The sequence below is a fragment of the Cottoperca gobio genome, chromosome 13, assembly GCF_900634415.1.
Source record: "Cottoperca gobio chromosome 13, fCotGob3.1, whole genome shotgun sequence".
Taxonomy (NCBI): domain Eukaryota; kingdom Metazoa; phylum Chordata; class Actinopteri; order Perciformes; family Bovichtidae; genus Cottoperca; species Cottoperca gobio.
Genome location: NC_041367.1, coordinates 11,567,576 through 11,579,770, shown reverse-complemented (window position 1 = coordinate 11,579,770; position 12,195 = coordinate 11,567,576). Strand labels below are relative to the sequence as shown.

The following is a 12,195-nucleotide window of genomic DNA, read 5'->3' as shown; positions in this document are numbered from 1 at the left end:
ACCCAAGGAAGTGCAGTGTCGAGTGTGACGTTGTTTGGATGAGCAATTCTCGAGAAGGCGGCAAACGGCAATACCGCAGGCCATGCAAACGGGCACTGCACTAGTCCGTTTTAAATGTCATTGATAATCCTCTTACAGTCCTGTGTTCGTATATGCTGAACCTTGGTCTATGTGATAAAAAAACATATTCTCTTACCCTCGAACAAAGTCAAATTGTTAATTCACTCGTCAGAAAACTGTATTTATGGATTCAACAACCGCATATTTTGGCAATACACACAAGGCACTGAAGAAAAACTTGTTTTCTGTATTTCTATTGAAACATCTTATTCTTTGTTGCTCCTCTTAATTGCGCTTCCTAGCTTCACTCCTTTTGTCCCCCTTTTGTAGCGGTGGGACTTTGTGTTATTTTCATGCATTCAGAGTTTGTAGAGAAGCAGCTTTATAAAATCAATCCATTGTGACTGCTGTTATCTCTCCTCAGCTCTGGCTTTCTCTCGCCGCGGTAGCCGCAGTTTGTTCTGCTGACGGGTGCCAGGGGTGATGAGTGTGTGTGTTAGCGTGTGCAGGCATTTCTGCCGGCCGTGGGTGCCTCCCATAGCGACGTAAAGGGCAGCACCCAGCGACAGCGGCTGTTTTCAGGGTGAACTATGAAATCGGCCGCTGCCGTCTGGGCTGATGTGGCCTCAGCTGGAGTGTTGTCAGGCAGTAACATGCTGCAGGAGCACAGCCGCTAACTGCAGGGACATTTATCGCTTTTTTGCCCACTTGATGATGTTGGAAGCTGTGAAGTCATCATGGATGGTTTTGTTTTTTTAGGTTTCTACTAACGATATAGTCTCGAGAAAAGTCTTATGCACTGTATGGATTAATAACAGCTTAAAAGAATGGAAAGTTAATAGTTTAAGTTCCATTTTCTAACAGGACTAAAGAAGACATTGTTAGAGGATGCAGAAAGAAACCATCAGTTTGCCACAGGAAGTGTTCATATTTACTTTGACCCCAGGAAGCGCTAGTGCTCTGTTCGACCCCAGAGGAAGAGGATGCTGTTGTCTGTTTTAGGAGAGCTCACCTTGTTTTAAAACTCTTCCATTTGCCGTCTTTCTCCGCTCACTCCCCCCACCCTCCCCGTGCTTAGCGGCTCCGCTTCCATTATTTTCATTCTCCTCCATCTTTGATGTGTTTTTGTTGTTTCAAACACATCTCTTTATATATCCCTCCTTATCTTAAGCCCTGTATCTTTTTCTCATTCTCCCTTTCATCAGTCCTGACCCTCACTCCTATGCGCCCTCACACTTCCCCCACTATCTTTCTCTTACTTGGGTGCTTTTGCCCCCTATCTCTCCCGCTCTCTCCCCACCACTGCTACACTACTCCCCTCTCCCTATCGCTCTTCCCATTCCTGTTTTCCTAGTGTCTGGCTAGAAAAGCTTTTGTGGATAATTGATTGGTAGAAGGAGGAGATCGATGCTGTATGCCTTGACTGAGAGCTCTCCCATTTCCTCCCTGCCTCTCTCTATCTCGCCTTCTTTTTCTGCCACTCCCTATCTCATTCACTCCCTCTGGATTTGCTCTTTGTCTCCCTGAATCTCCACCAATGTGAGAACGAAAAGAGAATTTTGAGTATGGAAGGATGGAATCTTACCTCATCACCGGCCAGATCATTAGCCAGATCTAGTACCGGGTTGGCCTCTTCATGCCTTCAGAACGGCCTTAATTCTTTGTGTCATAGATTCAACAACGTGCTGTAAACGTTATCCCGACATTCTGGTCCATATCTGCCCTCTGTATCGGCATCACGCAGTGGCTGCAGATTTGTTGGCTGTGCATCCATGATGCGAATCTCCCATTTCTCCACATCCCAAGTGGTGACTGTGGAGGCCGTATGAGTAATGTGACCTCATTGTCATGTTCAAGAAACCAGTTGGGCACCAACAACCATGCCATGTTCCAAGTCACTTAAATCACCTTTCCTCCCAGTTCTGATGCTTTGAGTTGCTGCCACGTGATTGGCTGATCAGATATTTGCATTATAGAACAGGTAAATGGGTATTCCTAATAAAGGTGGCCGGTGAATGTAAATTGTAAAAAAAAAATATATTAATGAATGAAAATTTGAGTGAAACTTTCACTCGCACCAGTTATCCGTGTGCCTTTCGCTGTCCTGCTTTGACTTGGTTGACTTGTATTTTCGCAATACATCCATGTACTCGTCAAAGGAATACAAGTCTAAAGATTATATTTACTGAGCCTACTGCAAATTCCATCACTATTGGATTCAGGGAGTACTTATTAAGGCTAATATATGTGATAGGTTATGCAAAATAAGAACTGGTGCTGGACTGTCAAAGATGTTTTGTACGAGTGCTTTCTGCTGCTGAACTTGAAATATTCCGAAGGCGGACAATTTTGAAACTGTCATTGTGCTTTTTCTTCCTGTAAAATGAAAATGATACAGCATGTGAGAAGATATAAGATTACTTTGTCAGTGGTTGTCTGCTCAATAAAAGGATCAGTGATTGAATTAAAAAGTCCTCCCCGAGTTTTGAAAAATCAATGCGGGAGATTTTTGTTGGTTGTTAAAACTCTGAAACTGTCGGCTATATTAGATTATTAGATTATAATTGGATGAATTATTGCTGTAAGAAGATAATAAATTCCAACAGGCCTCCTTAATAAGTATTTAATTGGCTGCTTCAATCATATTGCACTCGACTGCACCTGCTGTGAGCCATTAAAATTCTGGAAAAATACATATTCAAGGCGAGAGAAACAGGCAGAAGTGAATGAAAGATAGAAAACTCTTATATTCCCGCTCTTTTGTCTTGTTATAGTGATGAATGGGGAGCTATTGCTAAGTCACCTTTTTCTATGCATCTTTTAATGTGCTGCAGCGTTCTTTTTTGCGGTCACTAAAATTGTTTATGTTGTTTGAACTATTAGATAAAGTTGTGTATAATCCTCCTAATGTAGTTTTCTTATCTGTGAGTTTATTTTGCACATCTAAATAGAAATGAAATAGTAAAATAGACGACAAGAGCTTGAACTTGCACATTTGAGCTACTTTTCCTCTATAAAACCTCAGTGTGGCCCTTTTTTAATATAGATGGACGCAATTGGACTGTTAAGTGTCTAAAGAAGTAGAGAAGAGTTATTATCCTCCGCAGAATGAAGTTAGGTGTGTGAGGAAAAGCACATGGCATCTGCAGTCCCTCAAGTCATTTTAAAGTGTGTGGTTACTAAGGTAGCCTCGGCTTGTCACAGTGCACCAGTGGGCTCTTAGAAGACCTGCAGGAGTGCTTTATGGGTTTAATAAATAGTGCTAATAGTGTGTTTAGATGGCAGAGGCCTTTACAGCAGCCTGCAGTAGCTCTGCTTTTTCAGCCCTTTAGAGTGCATCTATACGCAGTTCTTGGTGGTGATTGAGCAGCTGCTATAAATACTTGATACAAATTAAACACATGAAAATAACACTGTGCTAATAAAATTTCTCTTTCTCTCTCTCCACTAGGGTTGACAACAGAGGGCATCTACAGGGTCAGCGGGAACAAGGCAGAGATGGAGAGCATGCAGCGGCAATTTGACCAAGGTACGTTACTTTCCGCTCACAGTACTCGCACGTACAAGTGTACACGTTTCTTTTCTTGCTTCAGCTGTACTCGAACAAGCTGGGTGTGAAGAAAAGGACACAAAGATGTGTATGTCTTCTTCTACCTATAACACGCCTGGATCCCCTTAATTAACCAGGGAGCATTAATTCTACAGAATTGGCCTTCGCTTCCTTTTAGACTTCAGACCTGCCTCCTCAATCTTCTACCTGCTCCTGCGTGCGTGCGTGCGTGCGTGCGTACGTATGTTCACACGTATGTAGAAGTGCTGTCAATGTGTGTCTCCATGCGTGTGTCCATCTGCTGTGGGCAGTTAATTACCTCCAGATTGGTTTGGTTAATGAAGCATGTCCCTGCCGAGATAGATAGCAGGGCAAGGTGTGTGTGTGTGTGTCTGTGTGTGTGTGTGTGTGTGTGTGTGCGCCTGGTTGAGGTTAAATCCAACACTGGTAATCAGAGTTGAAGCCCTGCGTTGAATCATTCTGAGCCTCCGGCCAATTGGACAACACAATTACAGAACAGGAGAAACTGCAGCGTAGGTGTCTTGTAGCCATATTGAAGATGGCACTTCAGCAGTGCGCTGAAGATTCAGATAAATCATTACAGGAGGAAGTAGCATCAGAAGCACCGCACTTTGGAACTCTCAAAATGGGAGCTCTCCTCGGACTGTTCAAGAACTCACTAACCGTATCTGTATTACTTTTCTTTCTGGCCTGTCTACACGTACTACCTTTTGTAAAGTAAAAAGCTATCAGAAAATAATATTTTTTTCAATTAGGTCTGTGCTCACATGCTCTCTCTCTCTCTCGCTCTCTGTCTCTGTCTTTATGTCTCTCGCTCTCTCTCTCGCTCTCTCTCTCTGTCTTTATGTCTCTCGCTCTCTCTCTCTCGCTCTCTCTCTCTGTCTTTATGTCTCTCTCGCTCTCTCTCTGTCGCTCTCTCTCTCTCTGTCTGTCTGTCTGTCTCTCTCTATCTCTCTCTCTTTCTCTTTCTCTTTCTCTTTCTCTTTCTCTTTCTCTTTCTCTTTCTCTCGCTCTCGCTCTCTCCAGACTTTACAGACTCCAGACTAAAAATAAGTCAATTATTTCCATAAAACACTACTGTTTATTGATTTCTTTCAGTTATATGACACTATTATTACTTTATAAAACTAATTTCTTCTTTGCATTTCCATTGTTTTCCCCCAGACCACAACCTGGACCTGGTGGAGAAAGACTTCACCATGAACACAGTAGCCGGAGCCATGAAGGCCTTCTTCTCTGAGCTACCCGAGCCTCTGGTGCCCTACAGCATGCAGGGAGATCTGGTGGATGCCTTCAGTAAGTCCTGGGGCTCCGGTGTGAGGGGACACGGGGCACGGGGATGTGGGGTAGAGTGCTGCACTAAAACACTAAGTGTATTGGATTTTGCCTTAAATCCTTTTCCTTTCTTTGCAACTTTACTTTAACCTAACAAGCAAAACTCTTGCAATACAAATCCATCCATGGGGAGAATTGGATTTGCCACTAGGTGAGGGAAAGGGGAATGGAGGAAGAAAGAGATGGAGGGGAGAATATTTAAGGCTTCGGGAAGGAGGCTGTGGGTATGATTGCACATGATGGAGGGAGGCAGGAGCACTGTGGATAACAGGGTGTGGATGAAGTCATGAGAAAACAGTCATATGTTAGATAAACAAGGGTGCTCCTGCGCTCTCTACAGCCTCTCTTTTCTCTTTGTGTCCTGTAATCTGTCGCAATGGAGATTTAAGGCATAGCTTAGTCTTGCATCGTGCCAGAGAGATTTACCCCTAGGCCGCAAGGCTGCTGTCACTCACCAAGCTCTGCGTGTGTGTGTGTGTGTGTGTGTGTGTTTTTAACGGCCCCGGTGAGACTCTTCAGCCGTGACAGAGACCTGATAAAGCTCCTGCAGTCTCTGCCACAATAGAGGAAAAAAGAGAGAGACTGAAAAGTGATGTGGAGTTTAGAGACGAGAATGCCTTCATTCGGTTGAAAATAGCTAATTGTGATCGGCATGTTGAGAATTTAAGCTTTCTACTGTCTGACTGAGAGGTGGAGAAAAAGAGGGATACAGAAAAAGCTGGGCGGGTGGATTGGAGTGCATATTGTCATGGTGACGTTACTTTAAATAATGTGTAGGAAGTTATGTTTTGATTACCAATGATTGATGTACGGCAGGAGGAACTGAGGCTGTGTTAAGTCATTATGCCTGAAATCTGTTTTTGATCCACACTGACCTCATTGTGGGAATACAAACTCAAATTCTCTTGATTGGAAATCATCTGCTTTTCCCACATGCTGCTCTGTGCCTCGCTCGCATACACACAGGATGGACTGTGTTAGCCGGTGACGTCAGCCTTTTCTGACTCACTCCTCGCTGCCATCAGGCTTAACACACCCAGTGTATGTGTGTGTTTGTGCGTGCGTGAGTAGCTGTAATCTGTAGGACATTGTGATGGGTGTATTTTTCTCCTCTGGAATGTGTGTGGTCTTTGTCTGGTGTGTTTTTTGAAACTCTAGTTTGGAGTCCTTTTTGAATCATGCGTGTCTTTTTCGTGACTGGGATGTGTGAAACTCGTACTGTTGTAGGATGAAATCACTGTGTCCTGCACGGATTTGAGAGCTGAATCCAATTGCTTTCACTATGCTCTTCAAACTCTCCCCTTCTCCATTGTACTCTCCACCCAACCCATTCCTCCTCATCTTAACTCTCACTCCCCTGACATCTTTTCCAAATATTCCCTGACAGCTTTTCTTTCAGCCACTTTCGTCCCTCCTCTAACCTCTCTCTCTCTCCTCTCTCTCTCTTTCTCTCCCTCTCTCTCTTCAACCATTCAGAGATCCCCGATAGGGAGCAGCGCTTCCAGACGATGAAGGACATTCTGCGCCGCTTCCCCAAGGAGAATTACGAGGTCTTCAAATATGTCACCAGCCACTTGAACAAGTAAGTGAGTGACGGGGTCAGAGTCGGTCTCTGACAGCCGTGCTGACGACACCGCCGGTCACACAGTCGAGTGACCTAGTGGTGACATCACCGAAACTAGCACACTGACAGAATAAAGGTTGAGTTACTCAGGTTGAGTCATGATCTGTGTTAATGCAGTGTTTCTTTTAAAACTTCTATTTGTATGTGGATGACAAGTACTCTCCAAAAATGGGATCTTTAGTGTAGAGCAGTGGTTCCAAACCTGTGGGTCAGGACCCTCCAAGAGGTCCCAAGACAAATCTGAGGGGGTCACAAGATGATTAAAAGAACAAGGGGAGACATGCCACAAAATGTCACAACATGAGGCTTTCTTTTCAACAGTTTTTCTCTCTCAAAATAATCAAATAAAATATACTTTTACCTTCTTCAAATAATACTATCTAAAAATTATAACTTTTTGTTTTAACTGCTCACAACTCTACACTGTAACCTTTTAATGATGGGTCACAAGTAGATGCTTCTTTCATCTAAAATTCATTCAGAATATTTATATATTTAGTACTTATGAAAACTGAAAACATTCCCGTCAGCCTCAGCTGTGCTTTGTGTTTAGTGCCAATTAGCAACTGTTAGCATGCTCACACTCTAAACTAAGTTGATGAACATGGTAAACATTACACCAAAACATCAGCATGCTAACATTGTGAGCATGCTAGCATGAGCTTACAGCATCAGAGCAGTTAGCGTGGCTGTAGACTCCTCTTGTTAAATTATTTTAAAATTCAAAATATGAGAGCCGCAATGATTAATCGATAAGTCGGATTGCCAGGAAATAAATCTGGAGATTAATCAAATTTCATATGACCATTGTATGGCTCCAATTGATTTAATGTGAGGATTCTTACATCATCTTTGGGTTTGGGCTGTTAGCTGGACAAAACAAGACATTTGGTGACATCACCTAAGGATTGGCGGAAATGATTGGCATTAATCAATAGTGAAAATATCAGTTAGCTACGCTCCCACACAGTATACACCGGAGTTGCTCTCAGAAAAAAAGAGCCCCCTGCTGTTTTGATTGCCCATGTTATGCCATTTTTATCAGCAAAACACTTTGTAATGATTTGGCTCATGTGATCGGGAGATTCAGAGGACACCATCGGCTTTTGATCAGCAGCAGCTCATTTGCAGCTGGTAGAAATGAGGTGGTAATTTGTGGCCTATTAATTAAATGTTTTTGTTTCTTTGTGTTGTGCAGAGTGAGCCAGAACAACAAGTCGAATCTAATGACCAGTGAGAACCTGTCCATCTGTTTCTGGCCCACACTGATGAGACCAGACTTCACCACCATGGACGCCCTGACTGCCACCCGCACCTACCAGACAATCATCGAGAGCTTCATCCACCAGTGCGCGTACTTCTTCTACAATCAGCCGCTGTCCGAGGTCCTCCCTGGCTCTCCCACCTCTACGCTCTCCGGAGGAACCTCGGCCTACTCCTGCATGGCTGGAGGCTACTCATCCTCGCCGACTCCGTCCCCGACTCCCTACGTCCTCCCAGCCACCCCTCCTGTCATTCCACACTACGGCCCTCCTATCCACCACCACCACCACCACCACCACCACCTTCACCATCAACATTCACATCAATCCCCACCCCACTCCCCACCTGCTACTCCCCAGTCCCCGATCCCAGCCCTGCTGCCGCCCTCCCTGCACCCCCATCACCCCCCTACGGAACAACACACGCTGTGAACCAGGGATCAAGGGAAAGAGGGGGGGGGAAACGAAGAGGACGGATAACGAGATTCAGAGAGATTTAAGGGTTTAGAATAAGAGATTTTGAAGTTTGGCAAGGAATTGAAGAAGATAAATTGAAACGAGAGCAGGAGGTAGAAAGAGAAGTTGGGGAAATATTGAATGAGATGCAGTATGTACAGGGAGAAAACTACATGTTTGGGAGAAGAAGGGGGCGTTTGAGCCTCTGTTGCTTTTAGAAAAATGGACATACACACAAGGCAGAAAAGGGGAACACTGAAGAGCCTCTGAACTGGCAGTATGATCTTTCTCCCTCCCTCGCCACTTTATCCCTTTGTCTCTCAGTCTCCCTTCATCGAGACCTGCCCTCCTTGCCTTATAGAGAACCTACACAAAAACACACTAGTGAGTGAGATGTTGCCAATAACTGTTAAAGGGACTCAGGGAGGGACTCGGGGAGTAAAGTGAAAAGGGGAATGTGAACTTTATGTTGGGATTGCTTCACCACACACACTTGATACACACACCCAGTGGCCAGTGTGCCTCCGACAACCCGTCTCCTCAATCCCTTAGCCTCTAACTGTGCTGGGAATTTAGGTGGTCGCTGCATGTTTTTGAAATCCGACACACCTACTGTACCTACCTGGGAGTCTGTGGCTGGAACAAAGTAGAGCAGAGAGCGAGACCTGAACACATGTTTGTTTATTTCGCCACTGTACAGATGACATAAGCGAGAAACACGTGTTACTACTCACCCGACAGGATGTTCGGTCCTCCACAACACACACACGCACACATTCCTATCTATCAACCCCTCATACGGCCACACACACACTTGCACAAAATCAGTTTAAGTTGAGGCAGTATGCCAAATACAAGAAAATACTCAACCGACCGGATCTACTAGACGGTAAATTGTAGCAAAGGATTATGGGAACTCTCACACTCTTTGCATTGTGGGAAGGATCCTCCCATTCTCCTGCTTTCTCTCTCTCTTAGTTTGAACTTCAACCTCATACCCAGTCTTTGTTAACACATGAAGAAAACGGCTTAAAAAGTGGATACTTTGATTGGTCTAATTCTCCATTCACATTCCCACCAAGTTTTTTATTTCTGTCCTTCATTTGACTAAATATTGGGAAACACAGAGCCTACAGCTCAATGAGTGGCCTTGTAAGTGTCTGTGTGACTGTCTGTCTGTGTGCGCATGTATCCATGCCTCTTTGTTTTACCTGAATTTCCCTATATTAGGCAGATAGTGGGAATAATTCCAGTGTTGGACCTTCACCTGTCATGTTGCTTCTTTCACGCAGTGGTGGTTTTACAAGCGAGTCGGTGCTGCAGTTTCCACAATAAGGACCTTGTTCAAAAAGCACTTTTCTGAGCACTTTGAAGGCACATTTTAAATTGCAGCTGCCATGACATGACAGCCACGTTCACTTTATTGTCAGTCCACCCTACTCCCTCTCTCTGGGAGCACACCACTGACATCTAGAGGAAGAAGTGGGGATTGCAGCCATAACGTCTCTACCACCACTGCATGGGCGTAGCACCATTTTCTACTGTTGTGTCAGATTCTCTTATAGGTGCAATTGTTAAGATTTTCATCACTGTTTGTCAGTAAGATTAACTTTTGAGCTCATTTAGTCTAAGAGTGTAAATAAAAGAACACAGCAGTTTTAAATCTGGTACAAATCAATTGAGATATAGATTCATGCTCTGTAGCTACTTGTACATTGCAGTTGACTAGACATGTAGTGAATAAAATTGCCTCTCTGGCTTTGTTGTTAGTTTCCACTTCACCACAGCACTCTGCCCTTTGTAAAGGAGTGCATGCCACTTCCCAGTCGCTATATTTGAGTGGAAGGAAATAAAGATTTAGGAGATTGAGGCACAATGTAGCATTACGGGCCAGAAAGTAAGAGCTGGAAGCGATGCTCAAGCTTTGACAGGTGTGAGATGAGGCTTTTTATCGTTGGAAATAATTGGTAACCACTGCTCCATGTCCCAGCACGCTGTTCTCTTAGGACACAGCATTATGCCTCCGCAAAGGAGACTCAAACCTGTTTCTCTGGGGCCTCGAAATATAATTTGCAAAAGTGTAACCACTAGACCAGACTCCCCCCGCTGTCACTGTTATGCCACCACATCCCCTAGTCATTTCTAGTCCAAGAGAGACAGTTGGGTCTGGGAGAGACGGAGCAGACAGAACAGACAGTCCATTCATCCGTCTGCATGACTGGAACGGAGCATCACAGAATTCCTCGACCCAGCCTGCTGTTACCGTAGAAACCAGTGAGATGGGGCTCGAGGAGAATTGCTGAGCCCCGATCGATGCAGCTTTTGAAGTGTGTGTGTGTGTGTGTGTGTGTGTGAGCTCGAAAGTGTGCGCATGTCAATTTATGCGTGTTAATGTTAAGCAGATGCTCACCAAGGTCACTTATTCTGTTTGACACTGAATTACATCTCTGCATGTCTCCCCAGACTGTCCTCTCTGCCCAAAAGAAGAAGAAAAACAACCTTTTAACCAATCACTGAACTCTTTAAGGAGCTTTTATAAGTCTACACTACCTATTTACCTAGAGTGTGGGTGTTTTTGTGTGTGTGTGTGTGTGTGTGTGTGTGTGTGTGTGTGTGTGTGTGTGTGTGGGATTAGAGGATAGAGGAATTAAGAGTGTGTGTTTGGGTGGGTGGGTTTGAGCTAACATGCTAGCAAGCTGTGCTTGGCAGACGGCCAGACACCAGCGTGATCCAAATAAACGTGAAGGAGAGGAATGCAGTTCTCCTTGCGGTCATTACCCCACTGTGTAACCCTGTTAGCTCGTCCAGATTACACACACTGATCCTCAGAGAAAGTGTGAGAGATGGGGGAGAGATTGGGGAGAGGGAGAGGGAGGGAAGACAGACAGCGAACGGGTGAATGGGATCATTATTTGGGAGACGGAGGGAGGAAGGGGGGTGACCACTGGTACTTGTGTGTGAACGCCGGCCAGTGGCGTTCCCTGTGTATATCAATGTGTTAATACTGAACTGACTGTGAGGCAGCCAAAGACTGTGGAAAAAAGGGTCGAGGGAGAGATGGGAAGCAAAGTGACAGTTTAGAAGAACAATTGAAATAAAAATGTGACTTTGGTTCAGCGATATGTGGCTGCATTGCTTTTCTTTTTCCTTTTTCTTGTTTTTTTTGCAACAATGGTGACAGATGTCTGTTAAGTTAAAATGAGAAACAAGCAAAACTATATTCAAATGGTTGTTTATTGGTATGTTAGGGGGTCTAACACTTTGCCCTTTAGTCAGTGGTGATAGAAAAAAAAAGTTTCTTTTTATGTTTTATTTTAATAATTAAAAAATACAAAGCATTTTTTTAACAATTTCTTTGTGAACGATTGAGAGACCAGCCCAGTATAGTGCATGATTTCTTCCCAACCAAGGAAGAGGGCTCCACCACTCTCGCTATTTAAGAGATGATAAAAAAAAAAAATATTAAGAAATAATGGGGGGGAAAGAAAATAATAAAAAATAAATAAATGAAGTACTGTAAAGTGAAAAGATAACATCAAACAAAAAAAACTGTCATTATTTGCTGAGTATGGTAATTTGTCTCAATGGGAATGGTGTATACAGCAAGGCCTTATGTGATCTGTATCATAGTTAATAAATCAAATCTTGTAAAACTTGTGCTTCTTGTCTCTTTTGTTACACCGGAGTGATTACTGACACATGGAACAGGTGAGGAAATCGTGATCAAGTGTGTGGAGAAACGTGAATGTCCCGGGACACGGTCTGTTACTTAGTGTAATAATGTCTTAATCAACTTCTAAATGAAGCCCAACAAAGCTCTGGAAAAGCCAGTAAGTGAACTTTGAGTTAAGTTTTGTTTTATTGTTGTCAAATTGCTATTTGACACC

At 43.8% G+C, this 12,195-nt stretch overlaps 1 protein-coding gene across 1 annotated transcript in view; it reads left to right on the top strand.

Moving 5' to 3' along the window:
- The window catches only part of arhgap35a (Rho GTPase activating protein 35a), a 58,190-nt gene extending 46,229 nt beyond the window's left edge, over positions 1–11,961 (top strand). Inside the window, exons 4-7 of the mRNA XM_029446147.1 lie at positions 3,512–3,589; positions 4,796–4,927; positions 6,443–6,548; positions 7,789–11,961. Of these exons, the coding sequence (XP_029302007.1) occupies positions 3,512–3,589; positions 4,796–4,927; positions 6,443–6,548; positions 7,789–8,284 (812 nt within the window). The 3' untranslated portion in view covers positions 8,285–11,961. The remainder of the gene's footprint in view (positions 1–3,511; positions 3,590–4,795; positions 4,928–6,442; positions 6,549–7,788) is intronic.
- The last annotated feature ends 234 nt before the right edge of the window (positions 11,962–12,195 follow it).